The sequence below is a fragment of the Pithys albifrons genome, chromosome 2 (assembly GCF_047495875.1).
Source record: "Pithys albifrons albifrons isolate INPA30051 chromosome 2, PitAlb_v1, whole genome shotgun sequence".
Classification (NCBI taxonomy): Eukaryota; Metazoa; Chordata; class Aves; order Passeriformes; family Thamnophilidae; genus Pithys; species Pithys albifrons.
In genome coordinates this window covers 117,083,008-117,109,776 of record NC_092459.1, presented here as the reverse complement: position 1 = coordinate 117,109,776, position 26,769 = coordinate 117,083,008, and the positions used below count along the sequence as shown (strand labels likewise).

Below are 26,769 nucleotides of genomic sequence, written 5' to 3'. Positions count from 1 at the left end.
GAGAGGCTGAGGGAGCTGGGGGTGTTTAGCCTGGAGAAGAGGAGGCTCAGAGGTGACCTCAGCACTGTCTGGAACTCCCTGAAGGGGACACGGGCTCAAGCTGCGCCAGGGGAAATTTTAGTTGGAGAGCAGAAAAAAATTCTTTGCAGAGAGAGTGCTCAGGGATTGGAATGGGCTGCATTCCCCATCTCTGGAGGTTTCTAAACTGAGATTGTCCGTGGCACTGAGTGCCATGATGGGGTAAAGGAACTGGAGTTGGACCAAGGTTGGACTTGATGACCTTGGAGGTCTTTTCCAACCCAATCCATTCTAGATTACCTTGTCTATCTCCCACTTAACGATTTCTTGGGTTAAACCCTCACTGACTGTCTTGGGATGAGCTGCAAAATGCCAAGGCCCAATACAGAGTGTCAGAGCCACCCTCCCCACTGCTGAGAAAAGGGAGGAAAAAACCTGGAAACCCAAAGCAGGTTTATGTATTTATACAGAAAGGAGAAAATAAAAATAAAACTACAGTATAACACACACACACAAGTTAGAAGCAACAAAAAATAACTCCCCATCGAACACAATTCCCACTATTCCAGCTACAAATCACTCCAGAGAACTCAATCCCCCAAGGGACAGACCCAAGCAGAGAGAAAGACTAAGAAAAAACGTTTTACTTCCCTAAGATAACATGGTGGTAGTGTGGCACTGGGCCTGGTTCTTCCATCCCTCCTGGGACACCACAGTGTGTCCTACTGGGACCAAAGCCATGAAGAACTGAGAAACTCTTCTTACTCTACTGTATATTTCAGTTTGTGTCATCTGGTATGAAATATTTCTTTGATTGCTTAAGTCAGGTGGTGCTTGTCCCCTCTAATCTACTACAATTAAGGCTCACATCTAGGCCTAACTAAACTACCACAGTGACCTTCTAGTTGTTCCACTACCTGCCAACCTTTCATGGGAATACTTTTTTCTTATATCCCAACAGGCAACTTGTGAATATTCCAAGAATATTTTTGTACAAGTACTGCAGGAAAGCACTGGAGCATATGATTAAACTGACAGGGAGGGATCAGATTCTCATATACCTTTCAGTATCTGTTAAAGTGCTATCTAGACAAGAGGCACATTTTCCTCTGGCATCAAAATATCTTGGAGAAATGGATCCCCAGTGAACCTGTTACAAGCTAAATCTGTGACAGGACTAAATTAAAAGGAAATTTCATATTGGCAAGGAGATCTATTTTTACAAACATCTTTAATGCACAGAATCTGTACTGCCACTGTAAAATCTTTATGGCACCCATGTATCCTTTCACAAGGAGAGTTCAAACAGGAGCATCCATTTAACAGAGAGAAAAGGAAGCGAAAAAACAGGACCTGAAGGGACTCCCCATATTCTGTTCTGTACTCTTTTGTGGAACCAGTTCTCCAGCAACTATGCCAGAACAGTATTAATGTGTATTAACACACTAAAGCCTTCAAGATTAGACAAATTAAAAAACCCCTAACGACCACCAACTTCACTTTTTGTGCCTCTGGAAAGATCAACCAAATCTAATCCCTGGCTATCTTGTCACCTGACCTGAATTAGGCTCATTTCCTCCTCTTTCCCATTCAAGAGATGAAAACCACAAACTGCTGAGGCTTCTAAAACCCTCGGGGTATCTATAAAGGGAAAAAAATTCAATCTCCCACTCCAGTGCCTGCTGTTACCAGGGAACAAATCCCTTCCTGTTGGAACTGCAGTGCTCTTTGTTACACATGAGAAAGCTGAACCTTTCCCTGGAAATGAAGTCATGTCTCATGGCAAAGCCCAGACTGAATCCCCAGTTTTGTTACTCAAATTGCCAGTTACCCCCCAAAGCACCCTTTCTCCTGTCTGCTCCGTGTGGGCACCAGCAGGAAAAGAAGAGCCAGCTGCCAGGAACAGCCTGCCAGAGTCCATGCAGAGCAGCTCAGCCTGCACCTCAGGTCCAGCTGGTAGTTCTGATTCTCACACACACATCGCACCTCTCAGGCTCATTTGGAGTTCATGGAGAGCTGCCTGGTCAGAGGGGGAAGGCCTGTGCTGTTGTGCATGAGGCAAAACAGGAACTCCACAGAAATTCCTGGGTTCTCCTTGACAAATGGAACTACAGAGCAGTCCTCATGTGGTTAAAAAAGGGTATTTCCATGCCCATTGCTGTTTAGTGACCAGACAGGGCAGAGTGTGTGCCCCAGAGTCCTGCTCTGCTGTGCTGGGCACTGATGGGATTGCCATGTGGCAGCACAAAGAGCACCCATGGCACAACAACTGTGTTCTGCTGCCCAGAAAGTCAGGATGAGAACTCCAGGCATTCTCATTTAAAGCTCCTGACACTTAGATTCCCACCAACCCTCCATCCTTTCTGACACTGTCTACTATTTCTGCTGAACTGGGGACTTTTTATTTCCTCTTTAAGGAGTTCTGGTTCTTAGAACTCCAAAAAGCATTCAATCCACAAACAGGAATGTTTCATTTTTAGAGATAAAAAAGAGGTATATGTTTAATAACCCTAATAAAATATGAAGGATGACATCTGAATTTTGGCCATGAGACCTGCAAGACGCTGGGAACAACCATTTAAATAATTTCCAGAGTCAAACATTATCTTCTTTTGCCTCTGACTTGTCTACATTCAGTCTTCACATATTTAAGTAGTTTTCAATTTATTAATTTTTTCTTCAATTCTGCACTTTAGTATCTTGGTTTTCCTTTTAGGTATGGCTTTACTTTTTTTTAAAACTATTTATAAAAATAGACAAATTTTATTACAGTCTCTGGACACACCACTTCCCTGACCTAATTTAGGTGTATAAATAAAATTAAATAATCCCACGCAATCTCAGAAGACTGGATAGAGAATCTACTCTACTCATAAATCAAGAGTTTCAACTGGACAAGCATGCAGGATTAAAAACAACTCCTAGAAATGCAATTATTCATCAACAAACAAAGTATTACTTGATGTGGGGGTGACAGTGGGTCTGTGGACCCTCTAATGTCTGATGCAATTGATGAGGGAATTGATCTTGGATAGCTCAAGGTGTATTCTTGAAAGAAGAGCAGTTTGGAGTGCACCCCTGAGGAGGATGGAGCCACCTGAAGAAAGCAGCAGACTTTGCAGCCAGGAAAATGTTTCCACGTATGCTTGGAGAACTGACTAATGGTGTAGAAAAGGGGTAGATAAAAACTGAAGCTGTAACTAAAAATTAAGTTCTTAGCTCTTTGTTCCGCTGCTGCCTGAACCTGCCTCGACCTCTCCAGACCGGCACAACTCCGCCTGACTAACTCACCTTACCCCACAACGTGACTCTGAGCGCAGGCTATTTGCACAGCAGCTCCCGGCCCGTGTGTGCCCCAGAGGCACAGTGTGCTCCCAGCACTCCGGCTGTTCCCAGCCCCGGGGGCAGCTCACCTGCAGCTTGGCGCTCTGTGTCTGCAGGTTGGTGTTGTGCTCCTGCAGGGCCGCGCTCTGCCGCTGCAGCGCCAGGATCTGCGCCTGCAGGTTGCCGTTCTGCGTCTCCAGCTGCCGCAGCTGCGTCCGCAGCGCCTGCTTCTCTGCCTGCAGCGTCGCGTTCTGCGCGGGAACAGGGACACACGGCTGGGATCGCACCTGGCACTGCCCCCGGGGCACACACACAGCTGGGATCGCACCTGGCACTGCTCCCAGGGCACAGGGGACACACACACGGCTGGGATCGGACCCGGCACTGCCCCCGGACACACACGGCTGGGATCGCACCTGGCACTGCCCCCGGACACACACGGCTGGGATCGCACCTGGCACCGCCTCCCGACACACAAGGCTGGGATCGCACCTGGCATCGCCCCCCGGGGCACAGGGACACACACCCGTTGGGATCTCACCTGGCACTGCCCCCGGGGCACAGGGACACACACATGTCTGGGATCCCACCTGGCACTGCCCCCCGGGGCACAGGGACACACACACAGCTGGGATCCCACCTGGCACTGCCCCCCGGGGCACAGGGACACACACACAGCTGGGATCCCACCTGGCACTACCCCCGGGGCACATACATGGCTGGGATCCCACCTGGCACTGCCCCCCGGGGCACAGGGACATCCAGGGGGGCACTGGGGGTTGGAGACACCCAGGGACACACAGTGGGGGCACTGGGGGCTGGGGACACCGGGGGAACCCACGTGGGAGCTCTGCAGGGACACTCCCAGGCCTCGGGTAAACAGGGGCTGGGTGAGGGGCACTTAAGAGAGGTCTGTGGATCCAAAGGGCAAAGGCAGCCTTTTATCTTTCCTCTGAAATTCCTATCAAGTGTTTTAGGGCCCCCCTCAGAGCAGAATCCAGCTGCTCACAAACTATTTAATGCAGACTCTGGCTGGGATGTGAACTAAGGGGTAAATCACATGCTTTACAACACTCATTTGCATGACTGCAACAGCTCACAACAGATAATCACAATCACATTTAAATCACATCTTACATTCCTTTCCACTTCAATTAATCTATCTTTAACTTTCAGTAATTCTCTAGTAGTTTCCTGATTTTCTTTTTCCCACTTATTGACAGACTGATTTTCTTCTCCACTTCTTGGAGGGGAATTCTGAACCATCCTCTCCTCTTCTTGTCTTTGCTTGAGAGCTTCATAGTTCTTTTTCACCTGCAATTATTTAGGACAGCTCAGATTAGGTTCAGAACTGCCCATTTTATACATCCTAATGTATTACCTGGCCATGCCACTTCCTTTGTTACTGTAATTGTAAATATGCTTTTTCTAAATGTTTGGGGAGATGATGTACAAATTGTTTATGAATATGGACAACTCCACACTAAAAAGCGTTGCCTAACAGAAGGAGACCTCTATTTCCTATTTAATTTCAGTGCTTTCAGCTGTATCCCCCCAAATTTTACAATAAAATCCTACAACCAAGGTAAGGTGTTGTATTCCACTTTTTAACCAGTCTGCTCAGGCTGTTGAAGGGAGGTCAGAAAATGTAACTGGAAATTACACCCCAAATCAAATCAACTCCAGATAATTAATTTATCCACCTGACATTCGCAATGAATAGTGAACAAACTCAACAACTTTTCATGTGATTTCGACACGGTTTTAAAAGAAGTCACACCTCTGTCCTGCTTTCATTACCCAAACAATGCCCACCTTTTGCTGTCTTACTCCAAACCAGAAACAACAGCACATACAGGAACCATTCAATCTTCCAGAAAAATGCCCTTTTCCTTACTGTTTTCAGTTCCTGACGGAGCTGCTGGTTTAGATTTGTTGATTCTTCCAAACGAGCCTCCAAAGCAGCGATTTTTTCTTCTTTTATTTCCAGAGACTTCTTCAGCGTGGATTCCAGTTTGGACTCTAGAAGCTTGTACCTACTGGTCAATAACAGAACAGAGCCTGTGTTTCCCTAACTTCTGGGAGGCACTTTAGATCCTGGAATGCCCTGCCCCAGCAGCCTCGTGGCTGCATTCAGGACTGCTGGGATGCTGCAGTCCCTTAGGGCAGGAACACAGCTCAGTGTCACAGAAGGCTCTGTGTCTGAGCCACCAGGAGATGGGAGCAAACCCCATTTCTGCCTCCTACTCTCTGTCTCAGGCACAGCAGGAGGGAGTGGGGCACCCAGGAGGGGCTGTTCCTGTGGCTCATTCTCTTGGGGTGAGGACTGCACTGCCCCCAGCTCTGCTCCAGCTGGGACTGAACTCAGGGAGCACGGGGAGCATTTGGAGAACAACATTTCCAGAGGTTCCCAATTCCTGCCAGCTCTCAAAGGGGAGGGCAGGGCAGGGAAGGGCCTGGCAGGTGCACACTCATCTGCTGCCTCACTGTGCAAACTGCTGCCTCAGCCCAGCTGCTGCTAGTTCAGCACTGTCACCACCCCTGATGGGGAAAGCTGCCACTTCTTACCATATTTACAGTATCTGAAAACCCCAAAGTGCCTACTGGGGAGAGAAGTCATCAGATTTAGACTGTATCAATTTATAGCTGTGTCTCCTTCACAGAAAATGCTGAAAACCACACTCATTAGTCACTTCTCAGCAGTTCAGTCACTGCACATGTGGCCCAGAACCTGGAAAACATCCCACTGCTCCCCACAGCTGGCTGAAATAACCCACCCCACAAATATCCCCCTTTTTAATCTTGGCTGCTGAGGGATCTATCAGGTTAGTGAAGGGAAGAGACTGCAGGGGACTCCTGAATGGACAAGGGCATTAGATCCAGCCAGGAACTGGAGCAGAAGACCAATGGGAAGGGAATTAATAAGCAGAAAGCTGTCCAGTAGCATCATGTAGTAGGATGGGAATCCTACATTTGAAGATATGACAAGTAATTCCCAGGGATTTAAGGAACAGTAGCAGCCTATGACTATAGAATATACAGTATTTCACCTTCAGAGACGAAACAGGAATTTGGCTACAAACAAGAACTTCTGTTCCTGCAAAGTTGCACACTTATGTAAAAAAGACAAGTAGCAGGGATCCAATACCCAGTTTCCTTCTGAACACCTAACAATGAAAGTACAAATTTTCTAATGTAATTCAGCCCTGGATATTTTGTATTCAGAGTCAAAGTCCATGAATGTGTTTGTTCAAGGACAACAGACATTGGAAAGACAAGAGAAAATGGGAACACTTCAAATTTAACTCCTAAAATGTGGCCATCAGACTCCCAACAGAAAGACTGGAGTACTCCCAAGAATACTCATTAAAAACACAAGCACCTCTCTCCAATCAGGAAGAGAAAAATGGGGCATTTTTCATTTCCATCATCAAAATGACAGGACTAGCCAAAGTCCTGAGGACTGTCCTGAACTCCTGTGGGAGCTGAGAAAACAAGAGGTGGTCACGGATTCACCCACAGAGCTCTGGCACCACCTCAGTAACAGAGCACTGGCAGCAACAAAGGGGCACTGGATTAAAACCCCGAATATTATTTGGCTTTCTTTTGACACAGAAAGCCCCAAATCAACTTCCATGTTCGTGCCAATCAGTTGTAACAACAGATCGTGACACTGAGCAGCGCTGTAAATGAACTAAAGCTTGGCCAGAAGCCCATAACACTCTGCTTTTCTCCTGTCACAAATTGCCCCTAAATCCCTGCAGGACAGGACAGAAGAGGGGAATACAAGATGTTGGGGCAGCAGCTGCTTCCCCGTGGCAGGTGTTGTGTAGGGACGGAGCCAGGACCAGTCTGGGAGACACTCAAGGGCTGGATACCTCCAGCCAGGGTGTGGGAATGCAGCTTCCCTTTGGTAGGAGGAATCAGGTGTAAGGAAGGAGACGGTTTAAGGTAACCACTACCTGGTAAAGTGGAAAACCCACTTGTGTCAGACAAGCAGGCAACAGGGAGAAAAATACATTTTATGCTAATTATCTCTGCCACTGTTCCTGCTGCTGACTGCAACATGGAACATTTAATTATAATTAACTGTATCTGCTGACACACTTCAGTGAGTTTCTTAGCAACAAAAAGTGGCAACTCACTCTCTCAGACTGTGAGAGCACATCAACTCTCTTATTAATCTCCAAGAATAGCAAGTTCCATTTGGGCTCTGTGAGTGTGCCCTACAGATCCAAGAGGATGCACAAACCCACCTCACCCCTCTCCTTTGTGCTCCCTCCCTGCCACTCTCACCTGTCATCACTGCTCTGCTCATCGTGCAGGAGACGCTCCTTGTTCAAGCCAATCTTTTCCAGCTCGTGGGCAAGTTTCTCCAGATCATTGTTCATTTGTTGGGTCTTCAGCTTCTCATTCACCAAGTCCTTGCAGAGAAAAACACACAGAGTCAGTATTTGCAGAGAAATGAAATAACACAGCTTTAGTTCTAGGAGTGCTCAGACAAGAGTCTTTCATCACTACATGACCTGAATAATCCAATGCTAACTCTCCTCTCCTTCCAGGTGACAGCTTCCAGCTGGAGCAGACACTGAACTAGGAGTTCACTGTCCTTCCTTTCTGGAGAATTTCCCTTTAAATTTGGTCTTGAACCCAACAGTGAAGGGGAAATGTTTGCTATTATTTCTTTCACTACTCTGATCACATTAATTTTGATTCTCTAACCTTTCCTCCACCGTAACCATTAACAATGCTGAGTGCACAGATTACAGCAGAGAAAACCACAAACCAGAACCTTCTCCAGAAACACAGCTCTGGTTCCTGTCTGACAAACAGATGAGGGTGGGATGGTAACCAACCCCTTACCTCTCTCAGAGTGACCAGGGTTTTCTTGTCAATGGTGGCTCTTTTCACAAGCTCCTTGTTTTCCTTCTCCAGCTCCTTCAGGCGCACACATGACTCCTTGTACATGACGATTTCTTTGAACAGGGATTTGTTTTCCCTCTCCAGGTTGCTAATTTTGACATTGTTCTCCTCTAAAGTACTGTCTTTGATTTCTGCTTGTTGGCGAAGCCTTTTGTTTTCCTTTTCTAGCTGTTTCTTATCCTTTTCCAGTTGGGAAGTCTCTTGTTCTAACAACTTGTTCTCCTTCTCCAACTGCTCCAGGCGTTTACTAGAGATTTTTAACTCTTCCAAGTTCTTTTGCAGGGTCTGATTTTCAGACTCTAAATCCTGTAGCTCACTTTCTAATTGCTGAATCTTCTTATTGCTGTTTTCCAGGGCCTTCTGGAGCCTTTGGTTTTCCGTGTCCAGCCCTTGGTAACTGACTTCCAAGCGTTCTGTCTTCTTAAAAGAGGCTTTCATGAGCTCGAGGCTTTTTTTAAGTTGCTCCTTTTCACTCTCCAGCTCCTTATTTTCTAGCTGTAACTGTGCCACTTTCATGCTCGTACACTTCAAGGATTCAATTGTCCTCCTCAATTCCAAGTTTTCCTCATCGAGCTGCGAGTTCTCCTTTTCCAGGGACTCCAGTTGGAAAGTGAGGTTTTTCAGGCTATCCAAGGTTTTTTTCAGCTTCCTGTTCTCCGTCTCCAGGTCCGAGTTCTCCTGTTCTAAGGCCTCGATCTTCTCACAAGTGATTTTTAAATTAGTGATTTTCTTCTGCAGTGACTCGTTCTCCTTCTCCAGGCGGTGCAGCTCGTTCTCCAGCTCTTCTGCTCTCTCCCCTTTCTCTTTGTAGTGTTCCAGTTCCTTCCTCACCTGCTTCTTCTCGAACTCCACCTTGTTCAGTTTGCTGCTGGTCTCCTTGATGGACTCGTGCAGGATCTTGTTCTCCTTCTCGATATCCCTGGCCCTGGCCTCGGCGCCGATCTGGGAGCGCTGCCGCAGCGCCGACACCGTCTGGCTCAGGTGCTCGTTCTCCTGCTCCAGCAGCTTCAGCTGATGGGAGGCAAAGGGAGAGCTGGTCAGCAATAGCCCAGCCAGAGCTGCTTCATTTATAACCTGAAAGCCACTATCACAGAATCACAGAATCAGTTGGGTTGGAAGAGACCTCCAAGATATCAAGTCCAACCCTTGATCCAACCCCACTGTGATCACCAGATCATGGCACTCAGTGCCATGTCCAATATCACCTTAAAAACCTCCAGGGTTGGAGAATCGACCCCCTCCCTGGCCAGGCCATTCCAATGCCTGACCACTCTCTCTGTAAAGCACTTCTTCCTAATATCCAACCTAATCCTCCCCTGTCAGAGCTTGAGCCTGAGCCCTCTTGTTCTCCTGGGGTTGCCTGAGAGACGAGACCAACTCCCATCTGGGTACAGCCTCCTGATAGGTAGTTCTAGACAGTGCTGAGGTCACCTCTGAGCCTCCTCTTCTCCAGGCTAAACATCCCCAGCTCCCTCAGCCTCTCCCCACAGCACTTGTGCTCCAGTCCCTTCTCCAGCCTCGTTGCTCTTCTCTGGCCCTGCTCCAGCCCCTCAATCTCTTTCCTGAGCTGAGGGGCCCAGCACTGAATAACATTTCATCATATTGCCTCTTTATTTAAAGTTTTGAAAGTAATTCTTTTACTCTGCTGGGATTCATTGGAGGAATTACAAACATACACGTGCCCAGGTGAAAGCTTTACAACAAAGCAAGTCACAGTGAATCTTCAAGTCTCTTCCCCTTGAATATTAATAGATAACATCAAACCAGAACTAATGAAGCACAAATTTGTGTCTCAACACAATTTATTTTCATTTCTGTTTACCCACATTGAGACTATTTTTTTCACTTCAGTCTTAAGTTTTAGCATTTATTGAACTGTTCAGTTGCTCCAAATAATATGAAATGACTTGGGCACGTAACAAGAGAGAGCAAAACCCAGAAAACTGTTTGGATCAATATTTAACTGTACACTAATAACACAGTGTAAGGGATGTTTCAACAATAAACTGCTGGAGAAAAGCAAAAGTGCTACTTGCAGTGAAAAACAGGCTGAGAAAATTATAGACTGTTCTCTCCTAGTTCAGTGTGAATGCAGCTATTAATTACAGAGCCAGGGCTCCGTTCCCAGCAATGCAAACTGCTCTGAAAGGATCCCCCAAAACTAATTAACAGGTGTGTCAAAGCACAACTTTGGAGCTCCTGGTGTGCCATGAACAGGCACCATGGAATTCTGCTTTATAACCCCATTTTAACAGCAAACCATGATAAATGTCTCTGTATTTTTGGGGAGATCAAGCAAACCTTGTACAGTCGACTCCAGCCCAGCAAAGGGTTTGTGACAGACATGGAAGATGGTCCTGACCCACCAGCCTTTAAGAACATTATTTTAAAATATATTTCTTATTTTTAAGTAGAAATAGTCCCACTGAAATGTCAGCCCTACCCCAACAAGTTTAAACAATGTATGTACCTTTAAATGAAAGTAAAGCCTCAATACCAAGTGGGGTTTTTTTTCCCTTTTCTTCTTTCCAAGTCTGGAATTTCATTTACTGATTAAAGCAGGCCTTTGAAAATCATCAGCATTTTTGAAACACAATACTCTGTATTTCAGGATACTGCACTTTTAAACGACACTAAAAAATGGCAATGCCATCAGGAGGTGTAAGTGGAATTTATGAAAGATGACTACACAAAGAGATACACATAAAAGATGAAAAATAACTACAGGTCTAATTCTAAAGGTCTCAATTACTAAATGTGGGATTTCCAGAAGTTTCCAGAACTCCCTCCACATCTCTGGATTGCTCTGCACCTTTACAAGGTGCCAGTGTCCTTAAACTAAAAAGCAGGATGTAAATTCTCCTTTATCCTTGAGGTAAATCTGGGAAACATTTCCCAGAAGGAAAGTAACTCTAATGTGATTTACTTTCTCTGGAGCTGTTCAGGAGCAGCATGGCCAAGGGCTCTTCTCACCTCACAAATCAGTGTCATTCAGAGGTGTCTCCCCCAGCTGCTGCCTGTTCAGGATTCCCCACATCCCACACATCCCTCTGCTCTACCCCGGAAACACTCCCTGACAGTCACAGCTGGAAACATTCCGGAGCAGGGGCGGAGGATGGAGGTGGGCATGGTGGATCCTGCCATGGGCCAGGCTGGCTGCTGGAACCCTCAGGAACACTGTGCCATGGCTCCAGCTGCCTGGGGGCTGTTCTCCTCCATGGAGAGGGTCTGGCTTCCCTCTAAACTGCCCCATTCTCTGCTCTGCCTCAGCTCCACCCTCAGTGCAAACGCCCAGCCCACTGCAGCGTTTCCAAACACCGGGAGCTCTAAGGCAGCCAGGACAGGATCAAAACTAGAGTGGCCAGCAGGCCCAGGGCACTGACCCTTCCCCTGGACTCTGCCTTGGAGAGGCCACACCTTGACTGTTGTGTTCAGTTCTGGGCCCCTCAGTTCAGGAAAGAGATTGAGGGGCTGGAGCGAGGCCAGAGAAGAGCAACAAGGTTGGAGAAGGGACAGGAGCACAAGTGCTGTGGGGAGAGGCTGAGGGAGCTGGGGGTGTTCAGCCTGGAGAAGAGGAGGCTCAGAGGTGACCTCAGCACTGTCTAGAACTCCCTGAAGGGAAGTTCTGGCCAGCTGGGGGTTGGTCTCTTCTCCCAGGCACTCAGCAATAGGACAAGGGGGCACGATGGGCTCAAGCTCTGCCAGGGGAAATTGAAGTTGGAGATGAGAAAAAACTTCTTTGCAGAGAGAGTGCTCAGGGATTGGAATGGGCTGCCCAGAGAGGGGGTGGATTCCCCATCCCTGGAGGTTTTTCAACTGAGATTGGCCGTGGCACTGAGTGCCATGATCTGGTAAAGGGACTGGAGTTGGACTGAGGGTTGGACTTGATGATCTCGGAGGTCTTTTCCAACCTAATCGATTCTGATCAATTCTGTGACAGTGACCATGGCAGGGCTCAGGAATGTCCTGAGCTGGGAAAAGGTCCTCCTGGCATCCCTCTGTGCCTGTGGCACCCACAGGGGACAGTAGAGCACAGGGTACAGCCCCGTAACGCAGCACTCACTTGTCGCTCCGAGTTCTCTTTCAGCTCCTCCAGGCTCTTTTCAAGCTGGGCCTTTTCTTTCATCAGGTCTTTGCTCACATTTTGACTGTTCTGAAGACTTTGTTTCTCTTGGCTCATTTCATTCTGCAGCTCTTCAAGCTGGGAAAAGAGAAACAAATGTTTTCAAATGCACTTAAAGAATGACACTTGTATTGCTCTTAGCTGGGCTGAAGCACCCCCACAGAAATTAATATATAAAACATGGAAAAGAATATATAAAATAGAATGTTCTCATCTTTAATTGAAGAACTAATTTCTTCTGGGAATACATTTACTTCTGCCAGAATTTTCTCCCTGCCTCAGCAGACTGTATCTATAAAGTACTTTTGCATTAAAAAAAAGGGTCAGATTTTCTTAGGCTCTGGATATTTCCTCAAGCATCTCTTTTTTCTCTCTTAAAATTCCATCTTAGTGAGATTTCTACTGCTCCTCCAAGTCCCTTTTAACTTACAAAGGTTGAATACTGTTTGATCTTACTCAACTGTTTGAACAGATAATGATGATGATGATTCCCTGGGAATAAAATATTAGCTTTGTTTTGTTAAGTGGTTCCACCTCAGTGTCAACAGACAGCAAAGCTATTTCAAATACCCATTTAAGTTCTAGTAAGTTAATTAGAAGCAACACACACATGGTATTTTAAATCAAGTCCATTGTCCATGTAATTCAGACCCCAGGCAGGGGGAACATGTTTAGAAACAAATTACCTGAATTGGACATTAAATTTCTGCTAAACACTGAGAAATAAAATCACAAAAAGGCAGCAGAATGGAAGCTGTTCCTCCATGAAGCAATTTGTTGAGCTGAATCACATTTTTGTGCTTTTTATACCAATTGCTTTTCTTTTAGACCTCTCAGCTGCCCTTGGGGCACTGCACAGAAACTCAGTGCAGAGAACTCAGGGAATTATGGAATACAGCAGGGATTCCTTTCCATTTTCCTTTCTTTTTTCATTATCTCCTACCAACTCCAAGAATAGTCTTTCACCTGGAACAGCTGCTGAAGTAAAAGCTATTTCAGGAACTTGAGACATTTCACTCCACTGTAATTAGCCCTTTTTTCTCCCCCAAATTTTTATTTTCTATAAATACCACTGACTAAATTACTCTGATAGCTATAATCAGGAGTGAAATACTGCAGATCAGCACAGTTAAACCTGCCCAAGTCCTTCATCACCTGCTCCTCCATCCTTGGCCCACCTTCTCACTGGCTCAGCCCAGACTGAGGACACAGAACCACATTTTAACAAGCACTTTCTGCTGCTTAATCATCACAGAAATGAATGTCCTCAAGGACCCTAAACCACCCTCATTGCTCGTTACAGCCCAAAGGTGTTAGTATTTTCCCCTCACTGCTACAAGAATCACCTGGTCACATTCTTACATCAATAAACAAGCAAAACTAAGAGAAAAACCTCTTTGAGCTGACTTTATATTTTACCATAAACACTTTAATACTATTTAGATTCTTATAACACTTTATAAAAAACCAGCAACTGAGAGAGTTACCCTAAAATGGCAGCTCACACACAATTCCATTACCCTTTTGCTGAGTCTTTGGTTTTCCTTCTCCATCTTCAGGATCCTTGAGCTGGTGCCTTCCCCAGAGCCCACTGCACTTTGCAGCTCCTCCACTGTCTTCAGCAAGCTTTGGTTCTCCATCTCCAGCTTCAGCAACCTGCTGGATGTCAGCTCGTTCACCTCGTGGCCCAGGGACTTCTGTGGCACTGCAGGACAGAAACACCACCATTAACAACAGCAGAAAGGGATCCTTAACCTGGAGTTCTTTGCATTTCCAGACTGAAGGGACTCAGCAGCCCCTGAGGGCCCCGCAGGGCCTCCCTGTGCCTGGAGCTGGTGAGAATCAATCCCAGCAGATGATGCTGCAGATAAATCAAAGGAAATGTTCAGCTCTCCCAATGTTCCCAATACCAGCAGAGATTTGTTTCCCACAACTCAGGGTGTATCTCTGATTTCCACAAGTGCTCTCCATGGGATCCAGTGTATGACCAAGCCATGTTATACTGGAATAATCCAAATTTCTGACACAGCTACCTCTGCAAACAATTTATTGGTAACTCTGAGAACAGCAAAGCAAGAACACCCATGATCTGGGCTGCAGAGTATACAAATCTGAATGGCAAAAGAAGGTGACTCCAGGGTATTTATGGGGTTTACACCACTGTTTAACTGAACAAGAATGACAAGACCAGGCTTTTCATGCAGCCTGTATGTCTGAGGATACCTGGGAATGAGCATCTCTCCAGAGGACAACACTCGGTACTTCAGAAACAAGGGCCTTGAATTTCCTGATGCTGCCCAGCCTCTGGGAAGTCAACTTTCCCCTTCCATCACTTTGCAAGTGTTAGGCCTGCTCACCTTCAGAGATCTCAGTAGTCCTGTTGATCTGCTCCAGCTCCCAGCCCAGGTGCAGAGATTCATCCATGCTTTGCTTCTGAGCCATTTCCAGGGTCATGTTCTCCTCCATCAGCTCCTCGATTTTCTTCCTGTCCATATCACGCTCCTGGAAAATTATTCCTCATGTTAAAACAGCCTCACCACCTGCCAAGTCCTTTATTCTCCAGTCTGCCAGAGAGGTGTAAAGTGCTTTTTCTGATGCCCCAACCAGACTTCCTCCTCCCTGAGGGAGAAGGGGAGAAGGCAGAAGTGGGGAGAACTTCAAAAGGAAGAATAACAACCACTCACTCAAGAAGAACATGTGAGAGGAACCTCTTTCTCCTCACCTACAGCAATGACTCTCCACCTTCTCCAAATATCAGGAAAGAGTATCCAGGATAAAGAGAGGATTTCAGTGACAACAGCCTATTTTCACATCTAAAAACCTGATCCTCTTGCTCTTACTAAAATGTCAGTAAATCAAGAGGTCCCTTCCTTCCTTCTCCCACTATTTTGGTGGTTCTTTTATTAAAAATGGAAATGAAACTCCATGTGTATCAGTCTCCTGTGCCCTCCCCTGACACTTACCATCTCCATATCATGCAATTTAGCTTTTAACTGCAGATTCTCCTTTTCCAGCTCGTGCAGTTTATCTGAACGGGCTCGGGTCCCCTCCAGCTGATCCTCCAACATTGTCTTTGTTTCCAGCAGCACCTGATTGTCCTCCTTTAACTCCTGCAAGAATTCAGCAACAAAAAAAGCTCAAAACAAAAGCATTTCCTTGCTCATGCAACCTTTGATACAGGTCACAACCAGTTTTAGAAACCTGAGGATAAAAACATTCATTTGGAAGCTGTAACAGACCTTTTATAAAACACATTTACAGCCATTTCACATAACTGTAAATTTATGAAAATTCCACATAAATTAAATCAAATATTCCCCAAACCACTAAGAATAATTAAGGTGTTGATAATTACAACCAAACATCAGTATCTCTGTGGTGTGAGCTGTGATGGGGGAAGTTGTACTGCAGGTACAGCCCATAATTAGGTTTATAGGCCATGGGGCCCAAAGTCAGGCCATGGTGCTGGAATTGTATCCACATCCTTCAGACACAGCCAGCCCCTCCCAAAGGTCCTGAACAGCTCTAAGTTCTGTACACACAGGATTTCCCTTCATGGCATCTGAAGAAAATAATGTGACAAAATATATAATTGGCAGCTTTACTCATGATACAAAGACAAAACTTTTCAGACTTCAGCACAGTCAGCTGCAAAGTCTGAAAACAGATCAGTGAATGAAACATAAATATTTATCCACCACACTGCTCCCCACACAAATACTAAGTTAACTCATAATTATTATTATTATTGTTATTATATGAAGCAAACCCAACTAATTGGCATCTGTGTCTATTGAAAAATCAGATAGTTTACAAATTACAAAAGACATAAACAGATTTTAAGGTTTTTACTAGTTTAAACATTCCATGAAAATGGAATTCCTGCTGGTTCCAAGTCCTGTACACCAATCTCTTTTCCTCTACCAATGTTTTTATCACATGGCATTTGGCATTTCCAGACAAAATCCTGCAGGTTGTTCTGTTTCCTAAATCCCTGAGTCAGGACAGAACTGTCTCCCTTGCCTGGGGCCACGACACCTTTTTTGGGGTATTTTATGCCTCCAATGCCACTGTCCTGGGCTCATTTCTGGAACAGTCACCATTTCCTCAACACTTCACTTAGAAAACTGTCTTCCCTTAGGACTCTCAAGGGGAGAAAGAAATGATGGTATTTATAGCATTTTTTAAATTAATCTTTCCTTGGGTTTCTCTTACTACATCCTACCAGAGGTTCCCACTAGCTGTGGTGAATCCTGCTGCCTTTCATGCCGGGATTCCTCCCTGAGCACTGGGATGTGGAACAGAAGACTGGCTCTCACACCCCAGAGCCACCAGCTGTGCTGAAGGTACCAGGATTGCCCCCCGAGCACTGGGATGTGGCACAGCAGACTGGTTCTCACCCCCAGAGCCACCAGCTGTGGTGAAGCCACCAGGATTCCCACCTGAACACCGGGATTCCCCCCTGAACACTGGGATGTGGCACAGCAGACTGACTCTCAGTCCTCAGAGCCACCAAGATTCCCCCTGAGCACTGGGATGTGGCACAGGATACTGGCTCTCCCCTCTGAGCACTGGGATTCCCCCTGAGCACTGGGATGTGGCATAACAGACTGGCTCTCCCCCCAGAACCACCAGGATTCCCCCCAAGCACTGGGACATGGCACAGGACACTGGCTCTCCCCCCAGAGCCACCAGGATTCCCCCCAGCCCCACCAGGATTCCCCCTGAGCACTGGGATGTGGCACAGGACACTGGCTCTCCCCCCAGACCCACCAGTATTCCCCCCGAGCACTGGGATGTGGCACAGGACACTGGCTCTCGCCTCAGACCCACCAGGATTCCCCCGAGCACTGGGATGTGGCACAGGATACTGGCTCTCCCCCCAGAGCCACCAGGATTCCCCCCGAGCACTGGGACGTGGCACAGGACACTGGCTATCCCCTCAGAGCCACCAGCTGCACTCTGCTGTCCCCTGGCAGTCTGTCAGAGCTCAGGGTGCCCGGGCAGAGCCCCAGCCCCACCCAGGGTGTGCTCCCCCCCGGCAGTACCTCCAGCCTGGCCTTGTAGAACTCGATGTCGTGCAGCCGCTCCTTGTAGCGCCCCACTTCGCTCTCCAGCTTGTCCACACGGATCGCCTTCTCCCGCAGCGCATCCAGCTCGTCCCGGTACACCCTGGCCGAGCGGGCGTCCGACAGCAGGCCCATGTTCTGCAGAGCACAACAGGCTGGGGGCAAGGGTGGCACTGCCAGGGCATGCCCACCGTGGGAAGGGTGTTGCACAGGGGAATTGCTAAGCCAGAGAGGCAAAGGAACGCTGGAATTTTGGATGCCCTGTCCAGGTGATGCATTCCCACGAAAACACTCTGGCCTGTGGCAAGGACTCCCAACACACACTCACAGCCCAACAATAAACCAGACAGGTGTTTTCCCTCACTGTCAACACACTCAAAGCATGAAGAAAATCCAGAAAAGACGGGAGTGTGTGGATTTTGAGGATACACTGCAGGGGCACAAAGTGCCTGAACACAGAACTTGTGGAAACAAAAAAATCAGGGAAGAAACACTGGTTTTCCATCTGGTTTTACCAGCATAATACCAAATAAAGGAATAGATTACACAAGATCATGTTCAGAGTATATAATAAAAAATAAAATTCATGAAAATATAATTTTAATACAAAAAAAGGGGGAATTGTTCCAGTGGTGGCACCCTTTGGTTTTGCCTCCCCTTTTTTTTTAAACGTACCTCTTGCTGAAGTCTCTTCAGTTCAGCTTCCATCTGCTCGAGTTCTTGTTTACAGTCAAGCAGCTGCTCTGTCTTTTCCTCCCTGAAAAGAGAAAACACAAAGCAGTTAAACATGACCACAAAACCTGCCAGTGATCATCAACTTAAGAACAAAATGCTGAGATTGCAGATTAAAAGGTGGAAGTCTCACAATTCCAGGGACATCAGTGTAAAATAAAATGCAGCTTTGCCATTATGATTTGGGTGTCCTTCAGGTTTTAGTCTTTAGCTAATCTTCTAAATTTGACCATATTTTTCACAGCCCTTTAAGTTGTTCAGTAAGATTTCCTACTTGTGCAGGGCAGCAAACAGAGTGCAATGAGGGATTTTTTGTAAAAAACCCCAGGCAATACCCAGATTGTGTACCAGGAGATTCACACCCAAAAGAGAACTCAGAATAATTTCAAAATACACATTCAAAAGCTCCATGTACTTTCCAGGACAAGCAGACAATGACCACCTTGTCACAAGCAGGCAAAATCAATTTTAAAAGCATCTTTACACTTCTGCAATTTTTATTTTTCTTGCAGAGGAGAAATAAGGTTTTCAGGGGCCTTGCTCAATTGAGTAAGATGCTGCTTAATAACTGCAGCAATTTCATGAAACACACACTGACTTTTAGTTTTATGGAATCAACACAGTGTCTTGGTGTACTCAGAAATTCATGATAAATACAATGTGACACAGGATACTACAATTCTTACAGGGATCATTCATAACTTCCAGCTGACATTTATTTGTCAATCCTTAAAAAACAGGTTTGTTAAATAGTAAGTGCAAGGGAAATATTTGTCTCAAAGACACAAAATATCTGGTGTTCAGTGTTCAACTGCACCTCAGAACAAACAGGATTTGCTGCTGAAAAAAACCTGCCCTACCCAATACTGTATATTGAATATTTAAATGTGTTCCTGTATTATTTCATGTTTTGGCATGAATGCAAGAAATAAAAGTGAGTAAGGGGGAAATAGGAGGATGTAAAGGACCAAAATGCACAATACCATCTGAGAGCAAACATACTGATCAAGAATAGATCTGTTTGAAACAAAATTAGAGCAGTTGGTTTTTAAAATGAGCCAATTCCATCAGGAATGATCTTTGTGCAAGCAGACACTGCTGGGAGAAGGTCCCTGGGAGCCCACAAGCACAGGGGGCCCAGCTCAGAGCAGCTCCCAGTCCACAGCCTTCCCTCCCCACAAACACACTATCCCGGATTCCTGCTCACATTCCTGCTATTGTTCCACATGGAAACACACAGGACTCAACACAGACAGCCAGGTGTGCCATTTCCAGCTCCAGGGCTTCTATATTCCAAGCCTCAAATCCCTGGTTTGCATCCAAGTGACAAATAATCTTCACAGACCTTTTATATGGAATTACAGCCGCTCCAGTGCGTGTGAAACCAGGTATGAAGGTTCACTGCCAAAACCAGATTATAAACACATTTGAAGCTGAATATTTTCAACTCTGGAATTAATGTAATTTCAAATTAAATCAAATAGATGCAGCACTTAATACTGAATGCTGCAGACAGAAGTTAATGTATCCAAGTCTGGTATTTTAAAGATTCTGCTGCACGCAAAGGAAATTTATTTACGAACTGAATTCAAATCAGAGTGTAAAATGTGAACTGCTCGGAGCCATCAGTGCTGCCCTAATTGCATCCTTCAGCTACAGACTGGAGAGGATTGGACTAAATTACACAGAACAGCCCAGTGCTCACTGTTTAGGCTATCTATTAACTGTCAATCAAAGTAATAACAGCAATTTTTCCCCTAATTTCCTTGGTGCAGCTGTTTATAGAATATCCTGGGCGGGCTCGTGTCAGCACACACACAATGATGCAGCACCAGGAGAAGGGCCCTGTCTTTTGTCCCTGCTCCTCACCAAGCCCAGGATGCAGTGGGGGAAGGGGATCCTGGGAGCAAATCAACAAGGTTCTGATCCAGCCAGCTAGAAATGATCTGATCACAGACTGACACCAGCAGAGCAGCAAACTGGCAACTGGGGCTGTGCACCTTCAGCCTGTTTAATGCACCTGCCTCCTCCCTCTGCTGAATTTATAAAAATAACCTTTATTTAGGCTGTTTCTACTCTATAGAGACATTACTGTACATACTGAGCATCTTCAGGTTTAACACCTGTGTTTTTAATTCAGAACACACAAACTGCTACAACAGATTCTCCACAGGACTGTTCCTGTTCTTCTCTTCAAGTAACTCTTCCCTTTGCTCAGATTTGATCCTAGACTTAGAAAGTACCCACTGATACCTGCTGGACCAGGAGTAGTTCCAAGGAGCAAACAGGTGCTGTGCAGACAAGAACCTTTACACAGAAAAAAACAAAGTGATGTGGGACAAGAAATGATTCTAATGGAGACTGTTGTCCTGTCTGCAATACATTTAAATACTTCATAAACCATGAATGAACCAGAGGTGTGTTTCCAACCAGAAGCAGGTCACCCAGATGCTGCTGAGAAGGAATCACTCCTGTACCATCTCCTTTTCAAAAGGACATTTTTGCCACTGATCCTTGAATGGTCAGGACACAGCTCTTGCTTACATCCCTACCTGGCTGCCCCTGTGCAGTTGTTCTTGAGTGTGTCACCCCGTAATTGCCTCAACTGCAGAGATATTGTCTTAGGAACACAGAAACACTAAAACTGTGGGCAGATGTTCATTAATACAATGAACAACAGAGAAGTGCAAAGAACTTGCCTCTGAAACAACAATATTTACAAAACACACAGGGAAAAAGCAAGGTTGCATTAAATCAGCTGTGAGTACTTCTAAGAGGCAAGTTCTGTGAGCAAAGAGCCCGTTAGGGTGTTGTAACACCCTGCAGAGACTGCTCAAACACAGCCAGTTTTCCAGGGAGCTCAGAGTACAAAACATACAAAACTGGCACTGATTTCAGTGTGTTTATGGCAAAACCATCAACATGATCCATAATGCAGAGACAAGTAGAGATGAGTTGTATCTGTCACATGGGTCCACAAATCTGTTCCAGTTGGTGCTGGAGCAGGTCCAGAGAAGAGCAAGGAGGCTGGAGAAGGGACAGGAGCACAAGTGCTGTGGGGAGAGGCTGAGGGAGCTGGGGGTGTTTAGCCTGGAGAAGAGGAGGCTCAGAGGTGACCTCAGCACTGTCTAGAACTCCCTGAAGGGAAGTTCTGGCCAGCTGGGGGCTGGTCTCTTCTCCCAGGCACTCAGCAATAGGACAAGGGGGCACGATGGGCTCAAGCTCTGCCAGGGGAAATTGAAGTTGGAGGTCAGAAAAAACTTCTTTGCAGAGAGAGTGCTCAGGCATTGGAATGGGCTGCCCAGAGAGGGGGTGGATTCCCCATCCCTGGAGGTTTTTAAACTGAGCTTGGCCGTGGCACTGAGTGCCATGATCTGGTAAAGGGACTGGAGTTGGACCAAGGGTTGGGCTTGATGATCTTGGAGGTCTTTTCCAACCCAATCCATTCTATGATTCTATGAATTACAAAAATACGCTTCCAAAAAAGAAAGAGAAGTGTTTCCAACTGCGATTGTGCCAGGACCCCTGCTGGTGTGCAAGGGCGAGCCCAGGTACTCACAGCTCCTGTCTGAGCCGCCGGATCTTGGCCTTGGCGTCGGCCAGCTCCACGGAGAGGTGCTGCCGGCTCTCGGTGCGCTTCATGCCGGGCGAGCCGCAGGGCGACTGCGCCGCCGAGGCGTGGGGCAGCAGGCGCAGGCAGTCCCGCTCCTCGGACAGCTCGATGATGGTCTGCGGAAACAGGGACACACACACCGCTCAGAGCCGCCAGCCTGCGGCATTCACAGCCTTACAAATCCAGCGGCAACAACAATGGCCAGGTCTTGGCTCCAAAAGGAGTTAAAAGCCCTGCTTTGCACCTCTGCACCTGGAGAGCCACAGCTACTTAACAGGACCATTTAGCTGGTTTATTTTAAACTTTCAATTGAGGCTTTGAAGTGCACTAAATTAGCAGTGCTCAGAGGGGATTGGGCAGCGAAAGGCAAGAACTCCTGTGACATGAGGATAAATCTGAGTCTCTGGAGATGTTCTGCGGTGAGCAGCAGCACCCCTGGAAACCAAGCAAAGCAGTAGACCCGCAGGAATATTCCAATTTCCTCATATAAATAACGGTGGCACCCAAACGTGAAGATATCTCGTACTTTAAGGCTGTTTTTCCTTTGCCAAAAAGCATCACCACATGTTCTCTCCCTTCTATTTCACTCCTATCAAGGCTGTGAACTGGACTATTTGGAGTAACTGCAACACTGACACGGCCACTCTGAGGGGCAAACCTGGGACCACCAAGACAATTCATAACTTGCAGTTGTTGTTAAATACATTTCTGTTTCTTGGCTCTCACACAGTCCAACAATTGTGCCTCACAAGGACCCTGCTCCTGTATTCTCTTCCCACACCAAATCCAAATCCATACCTCTGAGTGCTCATCCCTCTCATCTATGAGCCTTTTCAAATGCAATGCCATGTTTTTCAGGAGAGGTTCAACATACTCCTGTGTCAGCACAATGACATCCATCCACTGCAGATCAAACACGTTCTCCTGGTTATGAGTTACCTGCATGGGAGCAAATGGGAGACAGAAACATCCTCTTTGAGACTGGCAGAGTAGGAAGGAAGCATAAAAAATAAATCCTCTAGACGAGGTATGAAAATGTTAATATATTAATTTAATATATTAAATTGTATGCAATGGAAGAGTTTCTTGTCTACCTGAAAGTAGCACCTTGTACTTCTGGCAAAACACAAAGCAAAAGGTGATTGTGACTTATTATATATCACAAACATGGGGTTGGAATTTTATTTTAAGAATAAATTTCCATATGAAAACGTCACTAAACTTAATTTGCTGTAACTCTTGAGAAACTCCTGAAGCAACAAACTTGCTTCTGGTACTCCTTTAACAGTGTAACCCAAAAATGCTCAATCATGAAATCTTTCTGTGAATCAAGTGAAAAAATAAAGCTTTTTTTGCTTACTAAAACCCCTAGATAAGCAAATCATGTCTGATTTACTTGCTTTTGAGCAAATGCAATTCATGTTCCTACAACACAATATTCCACCTCAAAAAAAATTAAATTAAAAGCACAAAACACCCCCCAATATACCTCCTGAATATGGGCTGCAACAGCTGCTCTGGTGTCAAAATCCAGACCTTGGATTCTTTCAATAAATTCTTCTTTTTTCTGACACTAAAAATAAAGACACCTTTTTATTTTCATTTATATTTATCGCACAGGTATTTTCATTCCTCTTTTGTATTTCTAAGATCTAAAACTTATACAGTTGACACTGCAGTGATCACATGATCAAACTATCACTCAGTAATTCTGTTAATCAATAAATCCTTGGCTTGTGCCTTGTTACAGTAATTATAACTTTTCAGTGCTAATTAAAAGATAAAAACAGGTGGAAATGGGGAAAGGAAGAGGTTTGTTAAAGCAGCTACTTATTCAAATTTTATGAGAGGGAGTGAAACAGTTGCATTAAGGTGTATGAACAAGATAACTCTCAGTGCTTTACTATTTTCATCCTTCCTCCACAGTATCAGGTAAATGAACACTATTGAAATTAATAAACTACTAGAAATTCTGTTTTCTGTCTGTGCAATAAGAGGTGTAGGGTTGTAGCCACTGTAAGAATATTCAGATTTTAGTCCCAGTAGAGGAAGGAAGGCCCAAGTTTTGTACTGTCTCAGGTAATAAAAGAGTAAGAAAGATCAGTAACAGTTCAACATTTCATACAGGTCTGAACACAATTTAACTCACCTGAACTGCACAACCAAGTAAAAGCAGGAGCAGCTTTTTTACTTCTTCAGTACCTGGTTCTAAGGAGAAAACAAGAAAAAATGGTAGGTGTAAAGTGGTAATTTCTGCCCCTAACCCTCAGAAAACATCAGGTTTGCTCATTATTTCCACATTTATATTAACTTTATTTAGAAAACGAACACAGGAGGAAAATCCATCTTTCCAGCTTTCAGCTTGGTCCTTGTGCCATTTCACTGCCAACTTTCAGAGTTAAAATCCAACATCCACAATAATTTCAAATGAGAAAAACCCCTTAATTTCAGCCCTTCAGAAAACAAAACTTCACAGTGACATTTCTAAAAGAGCTTTGGAGATGTACAATCAGGTTTTCAAGGGTAATCTCAGGTATCTCCAGATAGTTCCAACACTGCTAGAACCCCCTGCCACCCCCAAGCTGGGAGTGAGGTGACAAGTTCACTTAAATTCTTTCCCAAAGCTGCATTAGATATTCATCTGCACATCTAAAAATCAAAATGTATTTTCAAATCTGGCCTTAAGCATCTTAATCTCCTAAAGGAGCTTAAGTTAAAGGACTCTGTTTACAGATTAGCAAAAATGTTTCTTACTTTTTACATTCAAAATGTCCTCATCTTGCTGCTAAATATAGAAATTCAGGCTATATCTGGAACAGAAATGCCATGAAGCAAATCCTTCAAGGAGGTAAAACAGGCACTGCCTCAAGCTGCTTCTTTCAGAGGGAGCTGAATTATGTGTATAATCCCAATGAACAGGGCATGTCTGATTTTGCCAAGAGAGGTTTGCCAGGTTACAAAGAATATCAACTCAAAAGGGAGATTTTTATCATTTATGCACCTCTTGTGTCCCAAAGCCTCGAGCTGGGAAGTCTTTCAGGTAGAAATGGAAAACATCAGTGAACATTTCACCAGAAGCCACTGCAGCCCAAGAAGGGAAATTGCACCTGGCTGCCTGTCTTAATGAAGGTTAACTGGAATACTGGAACAGGAGGAATCCATCCCAATAGCTCCCATTCTAATAAATTAGTCACACTTTTTCATTTTTGAGCAATCCCTGAACTGCTGTTCACTCATCACCTCCTGACTGGCGTTTAAACACCTACCTGAGTATTGTTTCCTTCTCTTTGTCCCACATTCCCTGACAGAACACAGCAAAATATTGACCAACCTCAGCTTCCCTCTTCTATGTTTTTATTCCTTTTCCTCCATCCCAAACACAGAAAGGGATGATTCTCTTCTACACCCTCCAACTTGCTGCTTGAACTTTGTCCCTGCCCTGTGTTCACTCCCATCCCTGGCTCGCCCCCTCAGGAACAGGATCTTGCTTTAATCTTCTCCTTTCCCTGTCAAAGCCCCTTTGCCTCGCCAGTATCTCCTCTCCCCTGTAATGTAATTTACAGTCACAGCTTCTCTCCTGCCCTTTCCTCCTCCCACTGGCTTCCTGCCAATTAGCTCAGCTGAGATGTTCCCTGATAAAGCCCCTGATGACCTGTTTTATCAAACCTCAAATCCAGCATTCCACCTGCAGTTCCCTCACTGAGCCAAGTGCCTCCCAGGGAGTCAGACACACTTCCCTTCCTTAAACCTGCTCTTGCAATTCCTGATCTTCTGCTGTTTCCCTGCTGATCATTCCTTAAGTGCCAAGTGTGCCAAGGGGAAAAGCTGGGAGACATTGCTGTGAAAAATCACAGCTCCAGGCTAAGCCTCGGTGGAGCAAATCCCAATGATTATCAGAGAAGTGCCTTTCCCTCTGGGGCTTGCCCAGGAGCAACCACATTCCCAGTGCAGGTCCCTCCAGAGGCACTGGGGTTCCCACCCCTGCACCTGCCACCAAAAAACAGGCTGGAAAAGCCACGTGGGGATGAGACCCTGCTCAGGCTGACCCAAAGGGGAAAGGCTCTGGATGGATCCCAAAGGAACAGAGCTATCCTCTGGTTCAGACCCAGCTCCCCAGTGAACTCAGGCAGGAACCTGACACATCTTCAAGATGTTGCCCAAACAGAACGATTTCTGGTTTTGGTAGGAGGGCTGTGCTGCAGGAAAGTCCTGGTTTTCTCCCAGATCCAATCAGTCCCCCCAGGAGAGCAATGCACACACCAGCACAGGTTCCAGCTGCCAAGCCACAAAAGCTGCACAGATCTGGCTGAGATCCCAAACCACACAGACACCTCCTTATTAATGACTGAAGCACAGATTTTTTATGTCTACAACCAAATACAATATTGTATCTCTGGGATTTAACAGTACATTTTTAATAACATCTCATACTGCAAAACATGTATCTTGGTATCTCAAAGAGAAGAAAAAAGCCACTAAAAATTCTATGACCTGTTTTTTTTTTTTAATCTGTTCTTCCATTAAATCTGGTTCCTGGGCAAATCCACAGAGTCTTTCAAAAACCCTCAGAAAGTCTGGCATCAAAATAGAAAAGCAAGGAGCATTCCAGTCTCTTGGAAAAGGAGAGAGCACATTCACACTTGTTGTGCATATGACAGCAGCTACACACAGAGAAACTCAAAAGCTGGACCTCAGCAGCAAAAGCAGCAAAATCCAAGAGCAGAAAGGAAAAAAGAATTCAAGCAGGATACCCACACACATGGGCTATGTGCAGATGGGATATGGGAATAGCAAGGTCATGACCCTGGGATCGAGGAGGGAGGGAACACAGATGGTTCTTCTGGCTCATGGGACAGCCCTGCTCTCACAGACACAGAAGCATGGGTAGAAAACATCCCAAAGAAATAAAGAAAACAAGCCAGGGGAAGCTACACAGCCTGTCAGAGCAGTTCCTAACCTCTGTGCTG

At 45.6% G+C, this 26,769-nt stretch overlaps 1 protein-coding gene across 12 annotated transcripts in view; it reads right to left on the bottom strand.

Moving 5' to 3' along the window:
- The window catches only part of CCDC88A (coiled-coil domain containing 88A), a 66,590-nt gene that overhangs the window by 18,877 nt on the left and 20,944 nt on the right, over window positions 1-26,769 (bottom strand). For 10 of the 12 annotated variants that reach the window (XM_071582219.1, XM_071582222.1, XM_071582223.1 and 7 more), the window contains exons 5-19: window positions 23,952-24,010; window positions 23,292-23,375; window positions 22,601-22,741; window positions 21,749-21,918; window positions 18,133-18,214; window positions 17,437-17,595; window positions 15,352-15,498; window positions 14,746-14,890; window positions 13,909-14,093; window positions 12,329-12,466; window positions 8,206-9,276; window positions 7,639-7,766; window positions 5,240-5,381; window positions 4,480-4,656; window positions 3,432-3,593 (exon numbers count right to left, since the gene is read on the bottom strand). In XM_071582219.1, coding sequence (XP_071438320.1) covers window positions 3,432-3,593; window positions 4,480-4,656; window positions 5,240-5,381; window positions 7,639-7,766; window positions 8,206-9,276; window positions 12,329-12,466; window positions 13,909-14,093; window positions 14,746-14,890; window positions 15,352-15,498; window positions 17,437-17,595; window positions 18,133-18,214; window positions 21,749-21,918; window positions 22,601-22,741; window positions 23,292-23,375; window positions 23,952-24,010 — 2,990 coding nt within the window. The remainder of the gene's footprint in view (window positions 1-3,431; window positions 3,594-4,479; window positions 4,657-5,239; window positions 5,382-7,638; window positions 7,767-8,205; window positions 9,277-12,328; window positions 12,467-13,908; window positions 14,094-14,745; window positions 14,891-15,351; window positions 15,499-17,436; window positions 17,596-18,132; window positions 18,215-21,748; window positions 21,919-22,600; window positions 22,742-23,291; window positions 23,376-23,951; window positions 24,011-26,769) is intronic. The other 2 variants (XM_071582227.1, XM_071582221.1) reach the window with 1 other exon arrangement.